Source organism: Amphiura filiformis, chromosome 15 (genome assembly GCF_039555335.1).
Source record: "Amphiura filiformis chromosome 15, Afil_fr2py, whole genome shotgun sequence".
NCBI lineage: Eukaryota > Metazoa > Echinodermata > Ophiuroidea > Amphilepidida > Amphiuridae > Amphiura > Amphiura filiformis.
This window is the reverse complement of record NC_092642.1, coordinates 41,779,080-41,805,718: the sequence shown is the minus strand read 5'-3', so window position 1 is coordinate 41,805,718 and position 26,639 is coordinate 41,779,080. Positions and strand designations below refer to the sequence as shown.

The 26,639-nt window shown below is 38.6% G+C and overlaps 1 protein-coding gene across 2 annotated transcripts; it reads left to right on the top strand.

Annotated features, from left to right (window-relative positions):
- The first annotated feature begins 2,717 nt into the window (after window positions 1-2,717).
- Window positions 2,718-24,929, top strand: LOC140171653 (DNA-directed RNA polymerase III subunit RPC7-like). Of its 2 annotated transcripts, none has more exons than XM_072194945.1 (7): window positions 2,718-2,913; window positions 13,289-13,439; window positions 14,945-15,074; window positions 17,181-17,312; window positions 20,042-20,124; window positions 22,929-23,039; window positions 24,553-24,929. In XM_072194945.1, exons 2-7 carry the CDS (start codon window positions 13,317-13,319, stop codon window positions 24,640-24,642), a joined length of 669 nt encoding a protein of 222 aa, XP_072051046.1. In that variant the 5' UTR covers window positions 2,718-2,913; window positions 13,289-13,316; the 3' UTR covers window positions 24,643-24,929. The 2 variants fall into 2 exon arrangements, with proteins under 2 accessions (XP_072051046.1, XP_072051044.1); XM_072194943.1 differs by having other exon boundaries at window positions 2,718-2,933; window positions 24,553-24,927.
- Window positions 24,930-26,639: the final 1,710 nt, after the last annotated feature.

The following is a 26,639-nucleotide window of genomic DNA, read 5'->3' as shown; positions in this document are numbered from 1 at the left end:
GTAGTAATATTGTACCGTGAATAGCCTTTTGTCCTCTGTCTGCCCATAGCAACGATGTGCAGGATTAGATAGTGCATCTATTAAAAAAAATTCAAATTTACCCAAATATGGCTTAGTTTTGAAATTATTTCCACGTGTAAGGATACTCTCTGTCCGCAGTATAGAATGAGGTAGTATAACTTACCTTGCTGATATTGAAGTTGTTAATATCAGGATCTGCTATGCGCCTAGTTTGTGCCGGCAGTAGTACTGAGAAGTCCGCAGCTCCGTCCGACTGGTCTGACATGAACCGATGATACCCAGTTGATTGTGTTTGCGAATCAAATTTGTATTTGGCAAAGAATTTAACGAGTAGAATATAACTATCAAATTTACGCCCTCAAATACAGGTGTACATGTAGAGAGAAGATTTTATAATAAGAAATTAAATAATTATACAAATATCTTCAACGCTAAACCTTTTTATAAGTTTGTGTCTTTATATTCTAAAGGCAAGAAGTAACTTGTACTTTCTCTTTTTCTATCTCTCGCTGTTTCTAAATTTATAACCACACACTATCGAAATTGTTACTTTTTATATACCGCCAATTACTCAATGCATCACTGCACCCTCCGTTCATTCAAGTAAAAGTAACTTGTACTCTCTCTTTTTCTCGCTCTTTTCTGCTAGTGTCTGTTTGAAGTGTTTTTGTGCTAACTTTAGAATCATACGCGATAAAAATTGTCTTTTTATACAGTCAATTTCTGAACGCAATATATCGCAGATCAAAATAGGAGAGTCCGACCTAGCCCTATCACTAGGATCCACACAATTAACATGCTCATCTCTCAGGGCACAGTTCTTTAACCCCAATGCATTTGTACATTCAATGACCTTTGAAAATTTGAATACAAAAACTCATACTCCGCAACCTTGACCATACAACTGAAGTTTAGATAAGAGACGGTTATGGGAAACGCTGTCGAAAGCTTTAGAGAAATCCATTATGGCAAGGTCAATTTGAGATTTTTTATTGAGGCCAAGGGCAAGGTCATGAATGGTGAGAATTAACTGACTTTCACAGGAGTGTTTACTCCTGAACCCATGTTGTTTGTCAGTTAAAATTGAATGTTTGTCAAAGTGAGCCATGATACTGGAATGAACAATATGCTCGAGAATTTTTGAACAAATACAAGTAAGTGACACAGGCCTCAATACTATCCAGAAAACAAACTCACATTTTGTCTAAAAAAACATTTTCTATACTTTGATCAGCTCGTAATCGGCGGGCCTTATAACATCGCGGATTAATATCAAAATACTTATTTTGAGAATTGTCTTGTGACATCTCGCCAGAAGCATCACAAATTATTAATTGAAGTCCTGTTCTTTGTCTACTTTCTTTAACACACAATATAGGCCAGACAGTTCAGCAAATAGCACTCTTAACGTGGGTCTACTTTTCGGCGTAGTGGAAAAGCTTAATATTTCCCGCCTAGGCCCCTATAGCTGATCAAACTATTATAGGCCTAGTCCCAGCAAACACAAAACGTTTTCGACATCATTCGCAAAAGGTTATAAAAGGTTGTCAGAAAACGTTTAAATGTCGGGTTATATAAAGGGTATATTAAGAGTATAAAACGTTTTCATAACCTTACAAAACACGTTTTGATAATCTACTGCTCAGCAAACAAAAATGTTTTACAGAAAACGTTTAAATGTCGGGTTATATAAAGGGTATAAAAACGTTTTAATAACATTCCAAAAACATTCTTGAAAACTTAATACAAAACATTCTAAACAGAATGTTATTTTGGGGAGTTGAAAAAATATTTTGCGAAAAATGTTTGCCCAAAATATTTTCAATAACGTTTTAAAAACGTTTTCATGACCTTTATATAACCCGACATTTAAATGTTATTAAAAGGTTTTGAAAAAACATTTTAAAAACATTTCTGTGTTTACTGGGTTCAAATATTTTAACATAATGTTATTTAAGTATTGACACAATATTTGGCAAAAATGTTTGCAAAAATAGTTTACAATAACATTTTTTGAAAACATTAAAAACTATTGTTGTGGTGTGTTTTCATACAAAACGTTTTAAAACGCTATCATGACCTTTATATAACCCGACATTTTAATGTTATTAAAACGTTTTTACCTAAACCAAAAGCCAAAATATGACGTATTTAAAACGCTGGGTAGTGATTTCAGTTTTGAGCCATGAAAACAACACATTGTTTTGGAAGCAACGCATTGTTTTCGAAGGCAATGCATTGCCAAAAGCAGGTTGATATTTAACAATGCGCCGTTTGCTTATTTTTCGAAAGCAACGCGTTGCTGCAATACGTAATGGGCCCAATGGCTTACTATTTACGTAATGGCTCCAACGGCTTGCTATATCCGGAGAGCCGAAACACCGGGCAACAAACTGCTTTCTTTTTCATGACTGGTCCCTTATTTACCGTTTGACAAAAATCCAGTGTGCTTTTCAACAATTCAGCGTCACAAGTCTAAACTTATGAATACTACTCACAACTTGATTTCATGAAACTTAAAAATAAACTAAATGAATGGGATTTTGTTCATATTTTGTAATTTTGCACTTGAAGTATGAACATTTTAATATAAAATTAATTTTAAAAACAAAAACACTATGAACAAAAAAGTATTTTTTATTAATATTCATAAGATAAGATAAATATTCATAAGGCATCCATCCAAAGGTCAAAGTTGGTCCACGTGACGGGTTATTCGCCACATTCTGTATCAATGTTTACATTTATTTTACACAGCATTTTGTGCGAATTTTTCATTTCCTGATATGATCGTGTTTTCCTATATATGAAATAAAAAGGAAACGAAGCAAATCAGCTTGAAAATCACATGTTCTTCATGCGTGCATGGATGATTTGATTTGACTTGGACTGGTAAATGCAATAAATGCTATGTAAGTTTTTATATAATTAGAATATCGAATAGTAAGCTTAAAAATAGCATGATTTGTTTGTTTGTTTGTTTATCCGTGAGGAACACATGCTAATCCATGGAAAACCATGGACCGTTCCAAGCTCATACAAATGCACAAGCCTGGATAGCCAGTGTAGGCTAATATATGCATGCTGGCCTAGATAGCTTTGATAAGGGGGCACTGAACAGTAAGCGTCGCCATTGAAAATACATGCGCCGAGGGCCTAAAAGAACGAGCTATTGCCAAGTCCGTGCAATAGATGGGGTTCTTCTTCTTCTTCTTCTTCCTTTGAAGTACAGTCCTCTCTACGAGAGTATTGTCGTACTGTGTGCAGTGCAAATGTGGCGAGCAGGAACACGACTTCCAGTGATGCTCTTGGAGAAACTATTTACAGGTGCAGAATAGGGTGCAAGTAAAAACCAAAACCACTGAGCGGTTAGCGGAGTGTCAGCGGGTTCAGCCTACTCCTGAAGGAATCCAGGGATTCGGCTGACACTACCGAGGCAGGAAGTTGGTTCCACAGGCAGATGGTGCTGGGAAAGAAGGAGTGCTGGTAGGCTAAGATCCTGCAGTGCTGTTGCTTAAGTTGCATCGGGTGACCTCTGGTTGACACGGTGGATGGAATGAAGAGAGGTGGGCCGGATGGAATGGCCACAAGCCCATAGAAGATGCGGTAAAGCATGATCACTTTGTTATGGGCTCGTCTTTCATAGAGTGTTTTCCATTGCAGGTCTTCTAGCATTTTGGTAACACTGTGCCTCTGGTGGTAGTCAGATTTAACGAATCGGGCAGCTCTTAGTTGAACCATGTCTAGCGGGTCACGAGATCCTTTGGATGGGGTCCCAGACTGATGAAGCGAATTCAGAGTAGGGCGAACATAGGCGTTGTAAGCTTGTTCCTTGATCTTGGCTGGACACTTCCTGAGATTCCTTTGTAAGAACCCTCTGGTACTATTTGCCTTCTTGCAGATATTATTGACGTGAGGTTTCCAGCTTAGGTTTTTATGAATGGTGACACCTAAGTATTTGGCTTCATCAACGCAGTGCGGAGAGTTGTTCCATGGATAGAATACTGGGCGTTAACAACTTTCTTCTTGTTGGTAATTGAAGCACCTCGCACTTGTCTGGGTTGAAAGCCATCTGCCATGTCTTCTCCCATGTCTGAAGACGAGCCAGGTCATCCTGAAGGGCAGAAGCATCATGGTCCGATCTGATTGGTCGATACAAGAGTGCATCGTCGGCAAAAAGACGTATGTTGGATGTGACGGCTTCTGGTAGGTCGTTTATAAAAACCAAAAAGAGGAGGGGACCTAGCACTGTCCCCTGTGGGGCGCCAGATGTGACCTCTGATGTGCAGCTCTTTTACCTTCCAAGATGACTTGTTGGGTGCGGCCTGATAGGAAGTCACAAATCCAGGACAGGAGATGTCCGCGCCCGACATGGTGGAGTTTCAGTAGGAGTGGTTAAGTGGGGAACCCGGTGAAGGCCTTGGAAAAATCTAGTAGGATGGCATCAACTTGTTCTTTATCACGAAGGCCCTCGGCCAGGTCTTGGATGGTAAGCAGAAGCTGAGACTCACACGAATGCCTCTTCCTGAAGCCAAATTGCTTACTGGTAAGTATACCATGTTCATCAAGATGGTGTATTATCTGGCTGTGAAGGATATGTTCCATGAGCTTACAGATGATGGAAGTTAATGATATGGGACGGTAGTTCTCCGGTTTGTGTTTATCGCCTTTTTAAAAAATTGGTGAGACATCTGCTGACTTCCATTGAAGTGGAATCTTGCTTTGATGTAAAGAAGCTTCAAACAACAGCGTCAACGCTGGGGCCAACTCATTAGCTCCTTCCTTCAGAAGGTAGGCAGGAATGTTGTCGGGGCCTGAAGCTGAGAATGGCTTAACCTTAGCCAGCAGTTTGCGAACTCCTTCAACTCTGATGGTGAATTTAGGTACCTCAGGATGGATACTTGGACCCAAATTTGGGAGGTTGGTTGTATCTTCGTCGGTAAAGACGGAGGCGAATTGATCGTTAAGCATGTTAAGCCTTGACAACACTATCACTTTGTAGGAGACCATCCTTCATAAGTGGTGCGGCGCTTGAATTTTCACATCTGTTATTTTTTATAAGCGACCATAGTTTTTGGAGTTTCCAGATGAATCATCACATATCATATTGTTGACATAATTATTGTAGCGGCGACAGTCAGATTGCATTTGTTTTTCAGACTTATGTATCTGGAGCGATGCGTTTATGGACTTGGTCTTCTTAGCTTTCATGAAGGCTCTCTTTTTCTCCTAGCAAGTTTTTTCAGGTGCGCTATTGATCCACGGCTGGTTGAAGCGAGTGGTAGACATTTTGGAAGGAACACAATCTACCAAGGTTTCTTGCATGTTGGTGGAAATTTGATTCCACAAGTTATCAACAGGAGTATCAATTGAGTTAATCATGATAAAGTTGGTAGAAAAATCAGACAAGTTACTTTTAACTTTCGACATGTCAGCTTTTTCCACAGAAACAGTTTCCTGCGCACTGGTTTCTGGCGCTTAGCCCGGACATCTGAGATGGTCAGGACCATTTCATGATCACTAAGAGCTGGTAGTGGAACACACTTGCTGATAAGAGCTGGTCTATTTGTTTGTAAATAAGTCCAATGTATTGTCTAGTCTGGTGCAAAAATCCACTATCTGGGTGAGGCCCAAATCTTGGAAAGTTGAAAGGAAGCACTCATTTATTGACAGTTTATACTGATGGCCGACTATTTTATTAAATGATCCGGCGACCTCCGGGAGGTACACTCCTTCCCTACACCACGCTCTGCAGATGGAAATTTGGTGATGATATCACGTATGGCTTGACACAAAAACTGGGCATATGGTAAATCATTTCTCGGTGGTCTGTACGCAGAGATGATCACAAGGGGCTGTTGCTGGTATAACTCAACTTTGGTTGCAACTATTTCACAATCTGTCTCTAACTTGATTTGGCTACCAATAAGATCATTTTTGATCGCCAATAAGACTCCGCCGTAACCATCTGGGCGATCTTGGCGAATAGGGCGTTGTAACCAGGAGGCATCATCTGCTGCTAAACATACCAGGTTTCAGCCACGTTTAGTTAGCAATAATAACATCAGGTTGGCTAGAATCGACCGCTTCCCAGAAAGCCTCCTGCTTGGACTTCAAACTTTGAAGGTTGACAGATAGTGTTTTAAGTGGTCTAGAAACATTCTTCCTCCCTGTAGGTCTTTTAATGGGGATGAGCGCTGTAGGGAGAGCCAATATCAGAGCCATCAGTTGTACTACCAGATGAACTACGTCTAATACTAAGCTCAACATTTCCGGTGTCAGATCGTGGGATGATTTGTTATCCATACTAGCCAATGTGTCATATTTGTTTTCAGTTTCAGATACATAAGAGTCAAAAAGGGACGATGAGTAATTCGGAGTGTCACAACTTGCACAAATCCAGGTAACATCCGAACTATTCAGTCTGTCATAGGTTTCATGTGACATACCCATACAATTAGTAGTGGAACCAGGTGTACGCAGGTGTCACATGCAACAGCCATTCTAGTGCGTGACCAACGCACAGCTTTTTACAAACACCGCAAAGGGTATTTGGGGCATAGGGCCCAGGGTTTGACTCAGTATCACATGATTGAGTTATCAGCAGAATACTTAAGTACAACAGGACCAGTTTTCTACTTGAATGGGTTGCGTAGCACTTGGATAAAAAGATTGAGTCAATTGACGAGCAGACACTTGACGAAAGAGAAGCTTGAAGAAATTTATGGTAATTGAAGTGGTTTGATTCAGTTAAACTTGCAGCTGGGTACCAGGCACTAACAAAAGTACCACTTTGATTCAGTTTATATGGCGTTTTATACTGTTCTTCCATGACAAAGTTACTGGCCAATGATGATATCACCAAGAGTGATAAAAGTAGGTGAAAATCAAACATGATTGGTACTGACCTTAAAGTTAACTGGAATACATGGGAAAGGATGCAAAAATAGCAGACTGGAAAGTGCTGTTGGCTGGCAAGGCAAGTCTATGTCAGGTTTAATTTGGTAAACAAACCTGCTATACTACATACATGATACGATCGTGATGATGGAGGATGGTCGCCATTTACATGCATGAATGAACTCACCGCCACTGTAGACACATGACACACACACAACCAAAACAACACAGATCGGTTGAAAAATACTTTGGATGAATGATGACTTCCTTGGAGAAAACAATCCACAGAGTCAGATAATTCCAATCCAGGAAGAAGCTGGAAATATACTATGGTAGCAGGAACCAGGAATAAATCACAGATACTGCTAAATAAAGGATTTTGTAAGGTAGAAAACTGGAGCAAAATTAAAAGTCGTGTTCCCGCGGTCGTGACCTTTGACCTCTGTGACTTTGACCTCTGGGTTGTTTGAACTGTTTGGTGATGGAGCAACACTCTTTAAATTTAATATATGTATCTTTTTTTGCACATAGATCGACAGTGTCAGTTTTTCACAAATTTCACTTTTTTAACTCAACCCGTATTTTGTAAGCGTTTCACCTCTCAAAATCGGGTTCTTGACGATTGCATTGTGGGATATCTTACATCACGAAACAAAATTCAAGTGATTTTTTCGCATTCATGACAACAAGAACATGTCAGCTTTAACATAACACCCTACAATGATGTCATACGTACATTTTGGTGGAAATACGCATTTATATTTGGCCTAAATTTTGTGTTTTTAAGGTACTATACAGGCGTTACACTTCCGGTCAGCGGAAGGTTACTGTTCAGTGCCCCCTTTGAAGAGCCAATATTTTTTTCACAAAAGTGAAAAATACTATTTTAAAAAGAATGAAGTGTTTCATGATGAATGCTTTTTTTTTTTTTTTTTTACGACTATCATTTTCCGAGTTATGACCTTTCTTGTGAAATGTTCTTTGACCAAAACTTTTTGAAAATACGCATAATATTCACTAACCTAAATGCCCAGGGATGGGTTTCTTGTTCAATTTCATCTTAAACAAAAAATGGATGTAAAGGCTATATTCCTCATCAAAAGTCATCAAAACCCTAGGACATTTTCGTTTCTGATACCAGAAAATGTATTGAGAGTGTCTTTTGTGTAGCATGTCGCTTTATTTGTGATAAAAATTACGAAAAACAACTAATATTTTAAGTCAAAACAATCAAAGCATGCATGTTATGATATAAGCACTTTCGGGGGTCAACAGCTAAAACGTGTTCTATAAGTTCAGCGGTATGTATTTTTATTTTGTGTTGTGTACCATGATTTTAATCAGTTTCTATAGCAGGTGCAGGTTGCCAGTATCATTCATAGATGCAAATTACACAGCATTGATCTGATGATGAGATCCACTGGATGCACTTAAAAAATTAGCACTTCAATCGATAGTCCGTACCCATGATGATGCGTCCGCGTCAACACGTGGCCTTACTGTAGATACATAGCGACAAGATACCCGATGTTGAACAATTCCTACCAACTTTCTACCTTAAAATGATGTGATAATGTAAACTTTTCATGATACGGATGTCCGTTTTCCATAACCGGGATCGCCTATCAAAATTGCATGCATGCAGCTCAAAGTGGCACGTATGTACGATAGACCCTCACGAAATTCTTGCTCATTATTCATATCTCAAGTACTTAGATATTATTATACACGCCATCTTCATTATAATTCCTTTTCATTTATAATGTTTTAATATTCCCTGCAACATTTAAAAGTCGTGAAATCTACTTGATTGTGGAACAGTGTGATTTCAGCCTTAAAATGTAAGCTTAAAGTTGGAAAATTCATACGCAGGCCCGTATTAACTTGAAAACAGGCTTTCTGAAATTCCTACTAGCCAGATCCCAGTAGTAAAATGTTTTTATGGACGTCATCTTCATATATGTACCTTCTTATTTACAGTGTATTAATATTCCCTGCAACATTTAAAAGTCAAGAAATCTACTTGATTTCGCAACAGTCTGATTTCGGCCTGAACTCGTCGGGATACCAGGGGAAATATACAAATTGCTCGTTCGTACATGATATGGCATAATAATTATGTTATACCAGGCGCACCGTATGTGTTATAGGGTTAGAGTTAGGGTTAGGGTTGAGGTTAGGGTTAAGGTTAGGAGTAGGAGTAGGATTATGGGCCTATCTAGACATAGGATCATGCATGGTTATGATTAGGGGCTAGGGTTAGGATATAGGATGGATTAAGGTATGATCAGGGTTATGATCGTGGTTATAGTGTTGACCAGGGACGGCTTAGGATTAGGGTTAGGATCATCGATTAGGGTTAGGATCAAGGCTAGGGTTAAAGGGCCTAGGGTTAAGGTAAGCAAGTGGTGCACAGAGCTGCGGAGTAGGCCTATTCCAGAATTATGCCGATTTATTGGTTAAAAGTGCTTTACAGGTGGTTATTTTAATCAGCCTAGGTGATGTTGGTGTAGGCCTATGGTTTAAGGGTCATGCAAATCAGATTTAAAGCTAGGGTTATCATGTTAGAGTTAGATTAAGCTTTGTGGCCAAAAACTCACTGAAGGACTAAAGGCCCTGTATACAAGCTTTAATAGGACTATATTTGTCGTTTTGTTTGTTATAATGTATGCAAAAACCATTCTCTAAGCAGCCGATGGACACAACATGTAGGCTTTGCATTTTGAAGCATCTTTTTAAGCTTTTATCCGACCGACACACGTACTCATAGCCAGCCGCCATGATTTCTAATGCATCAAAACTTGACTCGGTTGCATGACTGGCTGCAAAGTTTTGATCAAATAATACTCACATCATACCTATCATATAGCTAAATAGCCTCTAAATTTCACCAAAGCACTTCTAACAAACACAGAAAATCACACAGAAAACAAACAAATTAATTACCGATCAAAATGAATGAAAGAAACACGTTTAAATGATCACAATACTGGCAAAAATAACGTGAATTTCGGGCAAGACTGATCTGGTACCCATATGCATCACGGCATCCAATTTACCTTTATAATACGTTAAGTGAAAAGATAACGAACATCAGCAAGTGCTGTTCTAATGGGGCACTGAACAGTAAGCGTCGCCATTGAAAATACATGCGCCGAGGGCCTAAAAGAACGAGCTATTGCCAAGTCCGTGCAATAGATGGGGTTATTTGAACTGTTTGGTGATGGAGCAACACTCTTTAAATTTAATATATCTTTTTTTTTTTTTTTAGATCGACAGTGTCAGTTTTTCACAAATTTCACTTTTTTAATTCAACCCGTATTTTGTATGCGTTTCACCTCTCAAAATCGGGTTCTTGTCGAATTGCATTGTGGGATATCTTACACATCACGAAACAAAATTCAAGTGATTTTTTTCGCATTCATGGGCAACAAGAACATGTCAGCTTTAACATAACACCCTACAATGATGTCATACGTACATTTTGGTGGAAATACGCACATATTTGGCCTAAATTTTGTGTTTTTAAGGTACTATACAGACGTTACACTTCCGGTCGCGGAAGGTTACTGTTCAGTGCCCCCATAAACAAAGCAAGAAATAGAAGAAAATAGCTAGGAAAAAGAGAAACGAGAGAAGGCCACTCCTACTAGTCACGTCTACGATTTATATCGCACTTTCAGTTTCCCACGCGCTTGAGCGGGAATTGGATTATGTGCTTTTTCGATGTCTAGTGAGCAAATTTTTTCAATATTTTGAGAAAATTATGTCAAATTTTCTATTCTGTATTGTTTGGTAATAATGTCTTTTGCCAATAGTATGTTTAAAGTTGTAATTTTGTGTTTTTGATCGCAAAGATCGGATATTTTGTTCGATTCAATTCTGAACCCTTCGCAAGGGTGCCGATTTCGACAGAACTTTGACGATAATTTTGCCTTTTGGACACTAAAATGCTTTCGATCCTTAATTTTGTTTCAACCGAGTCTTAAATTAGCAAGCACAATACGGTTTGTACCAATTTTATTGACTTTGATGAAATTTTAAAGATCTTTATTCATGTTTCTAACCGGGCAAATCGTTAAGTGTGTATTTCCCATTGACATCCAAAATGGCGTAAGCCAGTCCTCAATATACATAGGTACGGCGTATATAGGACTGGCAAGCGAGTCTAGCCACTCCCAAACACAATTGTACAATTTTACTCTTAGCCCTTGTGAGAAAGGAAACTGGAATTCCAATCTCAGGCCCCGATGCAAAGCTTATTTTGATGTACATTGTACTTGTAGGTATTGTCACAGAACGGGAGGGGGCCCCGGAGGGGGCAAAGGATGGTAACGATGGGGAGTTTCTTTACTTTAGGGGTTTTTATTCTTACATGTTATATCTGCCTTGTGGACGTACAGTGTTATAACCCTAACCCTAACCAGTGCAGAAGGCAGCTATTACATGTAAAAATAAAAAACCCTAAAGTAAATATAGGAATGCCCGATGGGGATGGTAGCGGACAGAAGGACCGAGCGGTAGGACCGTCACTTCGATGACTTAACGGGAAGGTGGGGGGGGGGGGATCGGTGGGAAACACTGTAGCGAGGGTTAACAACTCCCTAAATCATGAACATGAAGTGATGAACCAATGAAAAGACAATGCAATAAGCATAAGTTTGAAACAAAATTTTAGATCAGCCTCTTCTGTTCTGGACTATGAAAATAAATAATTTATTTTTCGTAAATTTTGAAACAAATAGGCCTAAGTATATGGCACGATATATTTATATATACATGTAAGTACACACACACAAGATACGGTATGTATATTGTAGGGGCAAGGACCATACAGCTAATGCACTGGAAATTGTATTTCAGCTAGTTGTGGAGTTACAGTCAAAAATGAGGGAAACCAATATTTGATCAATAAATCAATAACTACTTGCCTTGAGTTGCTGAATTTTCAGTGCAGTAGTTGTACCCAACGCTCTGCAGGGTCTATTGTTCTATTGTTTCTGATTGAGAGCTGACATATTGGAAAATGTTGCCAATCAATATTCATGAGAGTGTACATTCAACGTCCAGTTTTCAAATTGGGTGACTGGTGTTTGGCAGGTGTGAAATACATCTGACTGGGCGTTTTAATTACGGTACGTTGACATCATCGAATGGCTGCCCAGTGCTGTTATGTGTAAACTTAGTTATTATAGGCCTAATGATTATTATTAAATGTATTCATCAATCCTTTCTTTTCCCTTCTCTGTACTTATTCCTTCCTAGGCCTACACTTTATCACTCCCTCGCTCTCCTTGTCCCCTCTCACCCTCCCTTTCTCATTCCCATCATTTTCCTTATATTTCTATAAATCTACTTGTCTTTATTATATCTTTTTATTTCTCCTTCCTCCAGCTCTCTCTCTCTCATTCTCCATATCCCCTCCTCCCCTCTTCCTCCTTCCTCCCCTCCCAAGACTTCTCACAGGGGTGAATCTGCCCTCCCCCAACCCCCCTCCCCTCTTTGGGCACGCCACTATTTCTATACCAATCTCCTTTTTTTAAATAAAATTAAATGGAAATTTCTTAAAAACAACCTTTATAGGCCTATTCTTATACTTACATGTATACGTATAGCGATTAATACCAGTATAGTATAATATAGATATGTGGACTGGACAGTGGACATGGCAGCCTTCATATACATTCTAATGTGTAATCGATCAGCAAGAGCATTCAATTTATTTAAATGAAGCGCCTAAAGTCAGGTGGGTGGTAAAGATGATTGCATCGACAGCTAAAGCCTCCTTTATAGACTTCAGACCCACACAAGCACACATTGGGATATGTGAGAACAATGGTACCACTTTACACATGACTGCCCTTACACATGGCTGTATTGTGGTCACTTATTGATACTCGCCTGTTGTGTGGAACATTAATATGATGCCGGATCAGTGACCAATTTAATGGCGGAACCCCTTTGTTCAAACAATGGTACCACTTTTATGAATAGCCTGTCGCAACTTCTAATCGGCATCAAACAACAAAGCATTATATAATCTATTGCGACTCTATTTCTATTAAAAAGCTCTTTGGTTGTACCCCTTAATCATACCAAAAATAGACAGCTTTTAAACATGGATGACCTTAGGAGATGGACTGATGCAAGTGCTACAACACAAATTTACATAATAATGATTTGAGTAAATGGACGGAGTCACATCAAGTCAGGTTTGACACAAATAATACACATAACTTTCGTGTGCAAATTCAAAGCTAGAGTTCTCGAGTAAGCTGGCCAGATGCCTACATTTTACACATTTTACACATGTAGCAATAATGATTTTACACTTATTTTGTTTTTACTTGATTCTCAAAATGATTAGAAACTGAGTGACAAAGAAGACCGATGCAATGGCAGGTCGAGGTCGTGGACGTGGACGGGGAGGTGGCATGACATTCTCAGCAGAAGTTTTAGGATTTGGTAGAGGTGAAGCACTTCCTCCACCAACTTTGCAGCCTCCACCTACATTTCCTGTAAGTATAGTGCTGATTGCATCAATTGGGGTGCAGGGTCTTAGCTAGGCTTTGGCTAGTGCTCATCATTTTCACCAAAACTATCTGTCCACAATTAAAGTTCTCAATGATGTGGTCAAATCCAATAGAATTCTACTCACTTAGACAGTTTCGTCACCCAAGTTGGGTGACTTCTTCAGTAATGCGATGATGCGCCGGTTTTCCCGCGAGGCTTCTCATTCCTAGGGTGCACAGTTCTTAGCAGCAGATCATATGTGATTTAGAGATATACACCTTCATGGCGTAGTGTATCTTGCCCCCTCTTTCTGATCCATTTTTTCTGATTCAAGTTGAACTGTATAGTCCATATGCAAAAAACAAGTTAGACTAGGTCTAACTTTAGACCTGGTCTAACTATGGAGTTTAGACTCGGGGAGGGATCCCTTTATTCATTTCTTTTCCTCTTACTTCTAGCAATGTCTAACTAGAGCGATAACCGCACCATAGCTGAACCATGTGGCTTCGCAATATATTGTGGTAGGCCTATACACTGTCATCATTGCATTTAAATTTCAGCTCAATTGAAGCATTTTGAAAACTTGACATTTGACCCCTTTATTGCCCCTTAATGACCTTAAATGAATTTTAAAATGTTATAAACATGTTTAGAATGTCATAAGGATCATTATGCTTAAATTTCAGCTCAATCGAGCATTTTGAAAAACTTGACCTTTGACCCCTTTATGACCCCTTAATGACCTTAAATGAATTTTAAAATATTTTTTAAATGTTTACAATGTCATACGGATCATTGCATATAAATTTCAGCTCAATTGGAGCATTTTGAAAACCTTGACCTTTGACCCCTTTATGGCCCCTTAATGACCGTAAATAAATGTTTTAATGTTTTAAACATGTTTAGAATGTCATAAGGATCATTGCATTTAAATTTGAGCTCAATCGGAGCATTTTCGGTTAAAATGACCTTTTTTGACCCCTGTGACCCCAGGATGACCTCTGGCATTTGGAAATATTTTTATTGTATTCTTTATGTTTTCCTCTTTCATATGACACCACTCATGGGGTCATACCTTCGTGGCATTTAGAGATATGTCCATTTCAGACCAAATGGTTAGTCAGTAAGCTAGTAAGTAAGCTAGTAACATTCACACATATAGGCTGATACCATTTCATGGTTCAGCAATACCATTTCATGGTTCAGCAAAAATTAAATACAGCCATCTAATATTAGGCTATGCATTTGCCCTTAACAGGATCTACAATATATAGAGTAGGGTATGTAAATACCAAATAGTTCCTTCTCCGTAGGACTAACCACCATAATTAGACCATGTCTAAAGTTAGACCAGGTCTAATTTATCTGTGCATACGGACCTATGTCTTCACTCAATGCAGGCAAGTTTAAGTGAATTTTAAGGCTAGGGGAAACTTGAAAAAAAATACTGGGAAACCACAAAATGCCTCCAGATTTTATTGTTTATTTTCATTTTGTATGTTTTTAAAAGACCTTGGAGTATAAGCCAGTACCACTGACTACAGGAGAGGATAAAGATTACATGTTACTACTGAAGCAAGAATTCCGAAGCGGTATCCGAAGTTCTCCATATTTCATCAAGGCAGAAGATAAGAAAAAAGGTATGAAGTAAAACTTTGTTAATAGATAGATCAGTTTGTCATATGAAGTATAACAATAATACCGTAAAGGTTCGCTTAATGGCGCACACCGACACCGCCTGGCTAATAATTATTTGGTGCAGCAGAGACACTAAAATGAATACACGGGATAGATACACGTGAATTGCTATGCACGATTTTGATATCAGACGAAAACCTTCGTATACCGGGTTAGAAAATGATGAATATCTCCCGTAAATGATTTTTTCTCAAGAAACCAGATGTGGTCTCATACACTTGAAAATACGTGTTGAACAGATATGATAGTCGCTAGAATGCGATTTGAAAATTGGCTGTGCGCTTTGAACTCAAAATTTGACCAAAACTCTAATTTTATATTGCGTTGGTCCTGTAGGTCGATGACCATTGACCTCAATGGGGTATACAAGCTTATTCACGCACAACCAAGATCAATTACCCGGCTATTGTGTGTAGCCTTAGTCATGTCCCTCGACTAATTCTTCGTCTCAAAGAGCTTCAAAGGTCTGAACCAAATGGCCAATCGTGGCTGTGGATTCAACCGACCATGGCGATTTATGCCATGAAGATATAGGGTTGATGACACTGTGTGGCGCTGTGGGTTCCCTTGACATAAGTGGAATATTTGGCACAACCAAAAAGTGCTATCCCATAAAATGCCCATAAGCTAAAAAAAATCTTGTTGGGATTTCAGAGGAGGGAGCTCTCTATTTGCACATGAAATTTACCCCAAGGCAAAGGAGCCTAGAAGTGCGCCATTAGATGAATCTTTACAGTATCAAAACATCCAATGGATCCTAATGAATTTAAAAAAGAAATAATAGTTCTAATACCGGGATGATTGAAAACATTCACAAACTTACAATACACAATATGTGTTCTTTGTTTTTTGCGCTTTGCAGATTTTGAAATTCTTTTCTTGTTTTTAGATTCTCAATTTTGGATGTTTTGTACCTGTTAATAAAACATATTTCGAGGGTTGACATAACAACAGAAGGCCTTAAGTCACTTTTGGCCATTTTGAGATTTTGGTACCAAAATAATTTGTAACACCCACAGATTCTTAAAATCATAAAGCCTTAACTCAATCAACTTCCTATTGCATCTATAGCACAATAATACTTGGTCACATTTCAATGCAAAAATATTATTATCATTATTATCATTTTTCTCAAAAAGGCACTTTTTGAGTTAAGGGGTTACTACACCCCTGGCCAATTTTGTGCCTATTTTTGCATTTTTCTCAAAAATTATAGTGCATTGGTGACAATTAAGATATGTATATTATAGGGGCAAGGACTACAACCACTGCACAGAAAATTCAGCAACACAAGGCAAGTAGTTATTGATTTATTGATCAAATATTGGTTTTCCCTCATTTTTGACTTTAACTCCACAACTGCTGTCTGTGCTGAAATAAAATTTCCAGTGCAGTAGTTGTAGATATTGCCCCTATAATATACATATATTACTTGTCACCAATGCGCTATAATTTTTGAGAAAAATGCAAAAATAGGCATAAAATTGGCCAGGGGTGTAGTACCCCCTTAAGGCCTTCTGTTTGTCAACCCTCGATTTATGCAGTTTTATTTTTGTGGTAGCACAAAAATTAATGTTCTGCGAAAATTTCCACTTTTACAGTATAGACATGAATACTTAAATCCTATTGGTCGAAACCCAATATAGCTATATTGCATAGTTGAGATTGACTACTGAGCAACTGTGTGACAATTATGCACTATTTAGAAGGTTACGCAACAAGTTGCATCCTGGGCTGAATGGCACTCGCCCTGGCAATGGCTTGCTGAGAAGGATCCACTACGTGTTAAAAATGGAAAACAACAGAAGATTTGTAAGACTTTATTGGTCATTATGTTAGGATTGTATTGATTTGGTATGATCTGAAATTCATGTCTACTAAATGATAAATTCATTATCCCCTGTTTGTTCTCATGCAATATAAAAAATATCACTGGTTTGAGCCAGAAGTCAAATCACATTTGACCTCAAACCAGTGATATCTTTAATATTTTGTGGACTGATGCGTATGGGTTAATTACGGTTTGGTTTATTTGCTATATCTTATAGATATTGAACGTTATTCAGATAAGTACCATTATAATGGCAATTCTGACAACACAATTGGATGGACTCCAGACTGGGATAGACTACCAAAAGAACTCAAGATCAGGGTCAGGAAACCTATGAAGAGAGATGCTCGTAAGTAATGTTGCCCAGCTAGAGTATTTTTTGTTTCAGTGGAAAAGCTGTGAAAGAGGATTATTGATATGGTCTGAAACAATTGAATACCTGAATGGAAGAAGGGCCCAACTCCATTAAAACTGTTTTTGAGATATTAAGAAAAAAATTAATATTTGGAAAAGTTTTATAGACAGAATGTTTTCATCTTTAGGGGACCTTTAATACATGAACATACAATATTACATACATTCGAAATTATATATGATGTTTCCATGGCAACGGTACAGGTCTTAATACGAGCTGGAGTTGGGCCCTTCTTCCACTAATATACGGTACTTAAAGTGCCAGTTCCTTGTTATACATGTAAATAGCTCTACAGAAATTAGGTAATTAATCACAATTGATTGCACAAGTAGAACTCATGTAATATGTTAGCAAGAAAGTTTATAGCAGTGAAAAGCAGATTTCATCGATGAACAAAATTCCTCTTTAACCCTATATAAGAAATAAAGGGTAATGCATTATCCTTTACACGAAAATAATGTGTCCGAGGCAGTAAAAATGTAAATAATGGGTGAGGCGCAGCCGAACCCATTATTTAAACGCTTTTACTGCCGAGGACACATTATTTATGTAAAGGATAATGCTGCACCTTTATTTCTATTCTATTACCACAAAATAGTGCTATTTAAAGAGAAAATATCACATTTTTTGCTCTAATATTTCAAGTTGTTTACCTCAAGGTGGAGCGCCTACGCATAGCCAAAGCGTAAGTGATAGCGAGTATTGCAGAACGCGTAACCAAGCGTAATGCTTTGCGTAGAATGCGTAACGACGCTAATATACTGCATCGCGCTTTGCTGTGCGCTGTGATGCGAGAAGAACATAAAGTTTGTTGCCCTGGCCACTTTATTGCTAATTAATGGTCTTTCATGTGACGCGTTTCAACAAATCACAGTGCGCGATTTTGAATAATGGGTCGTGGGGGTAATAGAATTGTGGAAGAAGGGCCCAACTCCAGAGTTGGGCCTTTCTTCCATGAAAACCATGATTAAGTGTACATGGAAGACTATTTAGAGAGTGGATTTTGGCTCATCTTTCACACATAAGGAAGAACTGTCTGCTGGCAATAAAATGCTGGGTCTAACTCATTTTTGTCAAATATTGGAGTTGGGCCCTTCTTCCACTCAGGTACATGTATTCAATTGCATGCATGACATAAGGTGGTGCTACACTCCTTGATAAATTTGTGACCATTTTTGCATTTTCTCAAAAAATAATAACATACTGGTAACAAAAGTTATGTATATTATAGGGACGGAAATATAGGGACAAGGAATCCAGTTACTACACTGGAATTTCAGTGACTCAAGACAAGCGGTACATTATTTATGATAAGAAAAGGGATACCGCTAGAATGTACCTCATTTCTTAACTTTCTTAACATAATTATACAATGAACCATTTGTCTTGAATCACTGAAATTTCAGTGAAGTAATTGGATACCTTGCCCCTATAATATACAGAACTTTTGTTACCAGTGTGTAGTTATTTTTTGAGAAAAATGCACAATTAGTCACAAAATTTATCAGAGTGAGGTACCACCTTAATGTCATGATGAATTGCAGGCTCCTGGTAATAGCAGTTCCCAAATGCACAGAAATAGTTTTGTAGATAACTTGATGCAATCTTTTCTAATTTTGGGTATTAGACTCAGGGTCTTAGCTAGAAATTGAGATTTGCCCATCATTTGAATAAAATTGCCTGTCCTAAGTTGACCTTAGTTGAACATTTACCAGACTGCTACAGCCCATTGGGGGTTCAAAGAGTTCCGTTCAAATAAGTGTTGCTACACATGTATGCCTTGAGTTGCAAAAGGTCAACAGCCTTTCTCAACAACTACAATTATAATGCCTTGAGTTGCAAAAGGTTTAACAGCCTTTCTCAACACCTACAATTATGTAATATCTGTCAAAGGCATTAATTTTGCCCGTCCCAGGAGCAAACTCCCTGTCTAAAATGACGGGCGGGCTAAGACACTGATTAGAATATATTTCTCTTGATCCTGGCTTTTCCAGTTGAAATTCATACACCCCCATGAAAGACATGACTGTGTAATCTCTCACACAGGGGATGTAGATTTCAAATGGAGTCACCCATTCAGGTAACCCCATTTGAAATTCACACTCCCTGTGTGGAAGATTACGGTCATGTCTTCCATAGGGGTGTATGGATTTCAATTGGAATAGCCCATAACATACTTGAAGGGATAAAATGAAAATGACACAAGAAACAGACAACTGACTTTCAAACAAATTTCTGATTCACACCTTTAAGGGGGTACTACACCCCTGGTCAATTGTGTGCCTATTTTTTGCATTTTTCTCAAAAATTATAGCACATTGGTTACAAGTAGGATATATATTATAGGGGCAAGAGCTGCAATTACTGTACTGAAAATGCAGCAACTCAAAGCAAGTAGTTATTGATTTATTGATCAAATATTGGTTTTCCCTCATTTTTGACTGTAACTCCACAACTGTTGTCCGTGCTGAAATAAAATTTCCAGTGCAGTAGTTGTAGTCCTTAATTGCCCCTATAATATACACATCTTACTTGTCCCCAATGCGCTATAATTTTTGAGAAAAATGCAAAAATAGGCACAAAATTGGGCAGGGGTGTAATACTTAAATATGGCCTACATTTTCTTAGAACATGTTTGTATCTCAATTACAATCTTCTTTCAGGTTTATCATCAATTAAACCAAATATTCCTGTGAAAAAAGAACGTGGAGAAGTGGACAATGCTGAAGTTGAAAAGAAGCTAAAGGTAAATGTGTAAATTATATTCCACATAATGTGACCTTCTCACACAGAATGAGCACAAAGTCACAAGTTGGTAGTTTTGAAATCTCATGGCTGCTGATTTGATGTACTAAATTCGACATGCACCTCTACAAAGCAGAAGTATGTCTTTGTGATTGTATTCTGTAAGCCAGTAGTATGTCCTGGGGCACAGCATGCACAATGGGCCATTTCACAAAGGTCATACTACCGGCTTGTACAGGTGTGGGTCAAACAAAGAACATCAACTCAGCAGCCAGGAGGTCCCCAAACTACGAACTTACAACTTATTTTGTGGGAGCAGGTCACATATTTGCAATACTGAAGTTTTAAACTTAGTATTGTAGCCCATAACTAGAGTTTCCATACTCCAAGTGCTGCCACATTTATAATTTGCATATTCATGGCAAGATGTAGACATTTGTGATGTGTCATGTCAAAAGCAGACACTTTTGGGTAGGATCGTAAATGGAGAAATAGCCAAAAATCTGCCCGGGGTTGATTTTTTCACAATTTGGGTTTGTGATGTTATTAATGTTTAAAATATTGTCTGATAGTTTCAGACGGGAATATAACTGGCTTCTTGTATTTTTTGAGACATTTTTAAAGGTAATGTTAATATTCAATAATATTTTCAAAGGCCGATATCTCAATTTCCAATTTTATAATACCATAACTTACGAACTCAATACATGTATCTTCGCTTAGAAATGTCCGATTTCATTGGGGAAAACAGCGTTTTGGAGCAAAATATCTCTATATTTATGATATGTAAAAACCTCAAAATTGATAACCTGCCCAAAAGTGTCTGGTTTTGACATGACATATCACATTTTATGGAGACAAAAACATGAGTTTCCGCTATTGATTGAGTGGACTTTGTACTTACACACTCACCTCAGTGGCCAGTGTGTATCATCTGTGAGTAAAGATTCTGTTGATCCTTCATGTAATTATTTGGTGTAAGCTAATCCGGAGCGATTACCGAATAGGGTGCAACTCTACTAGTCTTATTATATGACTGCCCTACCCCAACCCTAACCCTAAACGAGGACTGGACTCAAGTCTAGCAAGTTGTACCCTATTCAGTAATTGTAATGCTAATCTTAACCCTTAAAGGGGCACGGTGGCTCAGTGGTTACGTCCTTGGACTCAAATCTGAACGCTTGCTCGACGTGCGTGGGTTCGATTCCCTGTCCCACCACCATGTTGCGCCCTTGGGCAAGGCGCTTTGTCTCGCTTGCCTCACCCCATCCAGGTGCAATGGGAAGCTGTTAGGGGTAGTCACAGTCGTTGTACTGATGACCCCTCCGCCACGTGTAGGCTGCAAACGTGGTTCCGACATATTCTAATGCTTTGAGGCTGTTTACGGCATAAAGCGCTATATAAATATCTACATTTAAATATCTACACTTAAGCCTAATCCTAACCCTAATTTCTTGTAAAATTAAATGAGGGGATAACAAAGATTCACATAAAAAGGGTCATTTTCAAGATCAAAGTACTGCCTGTATTATAATGTGAATAGAGTATCTATATCACACCCGGCGTAGCTGGGATTTTTTCCAGGGGGGGGCAAGCCTGTATGGGGCGGGGGGCCCAAATAGACAATTTTGCCAGGTTTATTGATAATAATAGTATGGTATTGCATATCGTATGGATTCCAATATCTCTCTTTCCCTCCTCCCCTCTCTCCCCCTCTCTCTTCTCTCTTTTTTCCTCTCTCTCCCTCCTTTTTCCTTGCACTAGGGAGCGGGGGCCCAAATAGGCAATTTTTGCTAGGGGGGCAATTGCTCCCTGCCCCCCGGCAGCTACGCCACTGTATCACACACAAATTTGCTCAATAAATGGTAAGAAAAGAAATGTACATGTATGCAATCTGTTCAACTTACTGACCTTGTAATTTGACACGTTTTTCCAGTTGTGTAGTCAAGGATTTTTGCCTCAAATGAAGAGGAGGGGGGATATCAAGTGCCCACAGGAAAAGTAAACAAAAGTCAAAACACACAGATACCGGTCAAACATTTTGTTTCATAAAACGTCAAATTCGTGTGTTATTATCCATTGGTAATCTCATAACTGCAGCAGACGCCATTTTCACGATAAATGCATCTGCAGAATTGCCGTTGTGTAGCATATAAATGCTACATCTGAAGGAATGGTGACGCGAGGGGAGACACAATGTGGTAGCAGAAGTGCAGTACTCGGACGCTGGCGTTATTAACCAATAAGATGTCTGGATAACCAAATGAATATTTATGAGGTATAGTAATTACAAATTCCAGAATCTGTACATTACAGAAAAGGGATTGTCAACTACAGAATGCTTAAAGCCTTAATGTACGATTTCTGTTAAATTTTAATTTTGTTATTTTTTATTCAAAATGTTGAAATAATATTAATAATAACTGCCGGGAAGGGTTGCTGCCCATTTTAAGTTGAAATAACAAGGTAAAGTGAAAGAAACCCCACTGGTTATTTTGACCATTTAACATGCAGTTCTATGGGACAACATATTATCATAATTTTTAAAATTATGATAATATGTCGAACTTTGCTCTTTTGACCTACAAAGACAACAAATTTGGCAGATTCCATTTAGGTGCAAGCTGGGACATGTGTAAACATTACAAATATGCAAAAAAATCAGGTTTGAAAATAATTAACCAATTTCATATTATAAGATCGTACATTATGGCTTTAAGCTGGTCAACATCATTCAGTAACCACAAGGAGATATTCTGTAAATTTTGTGCTAAAATTTGAAAAAATAATTTGCTTCTCTTACAGGATTTGGAGAAGAAAGAGGAGGAGATGGAATCAGGTGATGAAGAAGAGAAAGAGGAAAATGAAGAGGAATATGAAGATGATGAGCATTATGATGAAGAGGATCAGGAGGAGGTAGGTATCATTAATGGCAGGAACTAGAATTCGCTGGTGTAGTGACCGTTAGAATATGACTGTTGCTAGGTTAAGTGGCTCACGTTTTCTTTGTTATGAACCACTGATCGAAATGATCACATCATAAAGACTATGGCATATCATAATTCGCAACAGGTGAATTAGCCCAGGCTTGAACCAGTAACCCATGGTTACTAACGTGAGCTATGGCAGCGAATTACACGGTTCGTAATTAAGGTTGCCCCCAACACAATGGTGTGTAAATAACGGAAGGTTTGTCAGAAAAATTTGGTCATGTCTCTTTCATTCATGGTCATATCATCATACTAATTGGCCGCAACAAGCGTAGTGTTTTTGTCCGAGACTCTGATTTTTGGTGACATTTTCTGTGTATATCTGGTTGCTCTATTTTTCACTCTGATGTGGCAGTGACGTAACACAATGAGGGAGATGTTTTATGCATGCACCAATACGACATCATTCACTTTGAGCGAACGCTAAAAACGGTTTGAAGCAGCACCCAATTTAATGCACTGACGTCGCTGCCACATCAGCGATATTAATTTCTGAGCATGCCCAGTGTCAAATCATTACCAGTTGAACCTAAGTCTAAATGCAAGCAACACATTTTACCATCGCTAGCTGAATCGCTGGTGTTTGAAGAATTGCCACTAGCATTTGAATCAGCAGCAATTATTCTCCTGATTACTGCAACTACGTTTGAGTTGATAGGAGCTTTGACATTAGCCTTTTCGAGATATGGCGGACACGATAGGATGGCGCTGCACAAAATGGGTCAAGTCTTTTGAATTTGCCGGGTTTTACCCATATTGAATACTGCCCGTCTATTGTGTACGCCATGCTTCGAAAAGGCTAATTGCCAGTTTTCTCATACTTTGTACTTTGTTCCCCCCCCCCATTCAGCAGAATGCCCACCTTTTGCATGAATGGGTTAGATTTAGACTAACTCCATCACTCGTCTACACTCCACATGTATTTGTGTTATGCTTTGTAGTGATGACTGAATGACTTACCGTTCATATTGTGGCGGACTTGTGAAAATATTCTCTCACAACTTTGGTTTTGACAAGGCACCATATCACGACTAAATAACAGAGCCTGGTACCACGCCACTGTTCTATGCTCTATGCAAAGTCCACCGCCACTTTTTTTCCACATAGTTTTCTCAGTCATCAATCCAGAGGGTTGACGAATGAGCTAGGGCAGCAGTCTAGGTCAGATTGAGTCAGAGTTTAACCCCCTGGACACTACTGGTCATCTAATACATTTATGATTGGTTGATAACTTGAAATGCTCATTTCAATTGCCAATTATGACTAGGCTTTAAACTATTTATGGTCAAACTTGTATTTGCAGATGATCTTATTAATACCCTCCTTGATTTGTTCAAAATTGGACACAATATTCATTTTGGCCAATCGGCAGGTAGTTCTCATGGGGTTAAGAAACGTTTGCAATTGTAGTAATGAAACTGTTTTCTTGTTTATTACAGGGAACTGATTACATCTCGAACTACTTTGATAATGGAGAGGATTATGCTGTAGATGAAGATGATGGTCTAGATGACGGTCCTATATATTGATGAGACTAGTGGATGAGAGGATGCAAGGAGACCAGACCAGACTGGGTCAAGGCCGCATCACATGCCGTAACTTGATATTTTTGTTCCAATCCACTGTTTTTGATCATCTCAGTTATGGATGCCCTTATGGCAAGGCAAATTCACCTGCCATACAACAATCTGGGCTGAATTTTAAATCGGCAAGAAAAAGTAATAATATGGCATGAATGTGGAGCCCAGGAAGAGAATGTCCAAGAACATGCAATCATGTTGCGAGAGCATGTGGCACTTCTTTCTGCCAGCATTGGGGAGGGATCGTTGTGTTGTCAACTTTCATTACAAACTAAAATCAAACCAACAACATACATGTATGGGATCCAGAAAGACACTAAAAAAAACTGGGAAGTGGCCATATGGTTGGTTCAGCAGTAAAGGAAAGGAGAAAACCTACATTTATATCTTATCAACCATTCAGTGTCATAATGGGCTATCCATTTAAAATCCACACTACTCCTGTGAAAGATTTTGGAAATATCTTTCACAGAGGGAGTATGAATTTCAAATGGAATAAACACATTTAGGCATCTCTATTAGAATTTCACACACCGAGCTGGAGCTGCTAATGTGTTCATTCCATTTGAAATGCATACTCCCCCTGTGGGAGATATTTCCAAAATCTTGCACAGGGGTAATGTGGATTTTAAATGGAATATCCCAATATTTATCATGACATGTTGCTGACTACAGGTCAGTATTGGCTTTTCCTCTAAGCAGAATGCCATGCTACCATATTAAATATTTATTTTTTGAAGAGAAATTTAAAAAGATGTGTCTGACTCATTAATTTTGTTGTGGTAAATTTGAGCTGAAGAGGTCATTAAATCAGGTCCCTGCCTATCTGACTGAAAAAACAACAACAACCAGTGTTTCTATTCGCTGACCATACCTGTTTGATTTTAATGGGAAAAAGTCTGACATGAAGGCTAGTTGACCAAATGATGTCACAACATAGAAGCACTGTGCTGTAGAGTTTGGTGTGGTATACCTTATGTTCGATGCACCACTGCAAAAAAATCAAGCAGCTAAACTGCTAAAAAATGCTGGTTTTAGAATAGAATATACCATAAACTTTTGGCAAAATGATGTTTTGAAAAATGATGAATTCTTGGTACATTTTAACACATAAAAGAATAGGAACTATACTAAAATTAGAAATTTCAAATAGGTTGAACACTTACCCCAAAATCTTGGGTGTTGGCAATTTGGGGGCAGATTCTGAATCTACACACCCCTGATTGAAAGCAAAACAAATTATTAGTACGGTATGCAATATCACAGTTATGTTCATATGGCTATTTTCTTCAACTATACTGTTAGTCAAATCTTACAGCATGGGCTACTCTGGTTGAAATCAATACACCCGCTATGGTGTTCCCTGAATGGATAGAAACCAACCTACATTCCCTGTGTGGGAGATAAACATGTAAAAGGGCTCCACTTTAAATCGACACCCCCTGTGTGTTAGATAAAGACATGTCTTCCATAGATTTCAACTGAAATCACCCAATCACAAGATTGCTCTTCAAAATGTGTCATCGGCTATATTGTCTCATGAAAGGCATGTCTGGCCGTCTATCAGTTGATGTAATACACAGGAATGGCCCAAACCAACTTGAAGGCTTATCTTGCAGTTGTCATAACCAGGGACTTGCCCAAAGACCTTCAACCTGGGCTCCGAGACCGTCAAGGGGCTAGAATATGTCCGAAATAGGCTGATTTTTCATGTTTTGGGCATAAAACCCAGGTGGTTTGAGCCCCTACTCATGTCGACAGGCTGCGCATGGCTTGGGGTATTCCAGTTTAAATCCATACACCCCATATGGAAGACATGACCTTAATCTCCCACATAGGGGGTGTATGTTGTTACATGAATGGGTGACTCTTATTTTAAATCTACACACAGGGAGTGTGAATTTCAAATGGGATTACCTGAATGTGTGACCCCTGTATGTGAGATT

Excerpts from the sequence above, each read along its gene's own strand:
- LOC140171653 (XM_072194945.1), top strand. The coding sequence starts at position 13,317 with ATGGCAGGTCGAGGTCGTGGACGTGGACGGGGAGGTGGCATGACATTC. Across the intron at positions 13,440-14,944 it reads AGCCTCCACCTACATTTCCT|ACCTTGGAGTATAAGCCAGT; the intron begins GTAAGTATAGTG and ends TGTTTTTAAAAG. Across the intron at positions 15,075-17,180 it reads GGCAGAAGATAAGAAAAAAG|ATATTGAACGTTATTCAGAT; the intron begins GTATGAAGTAAA and ends TATATCTTATAG.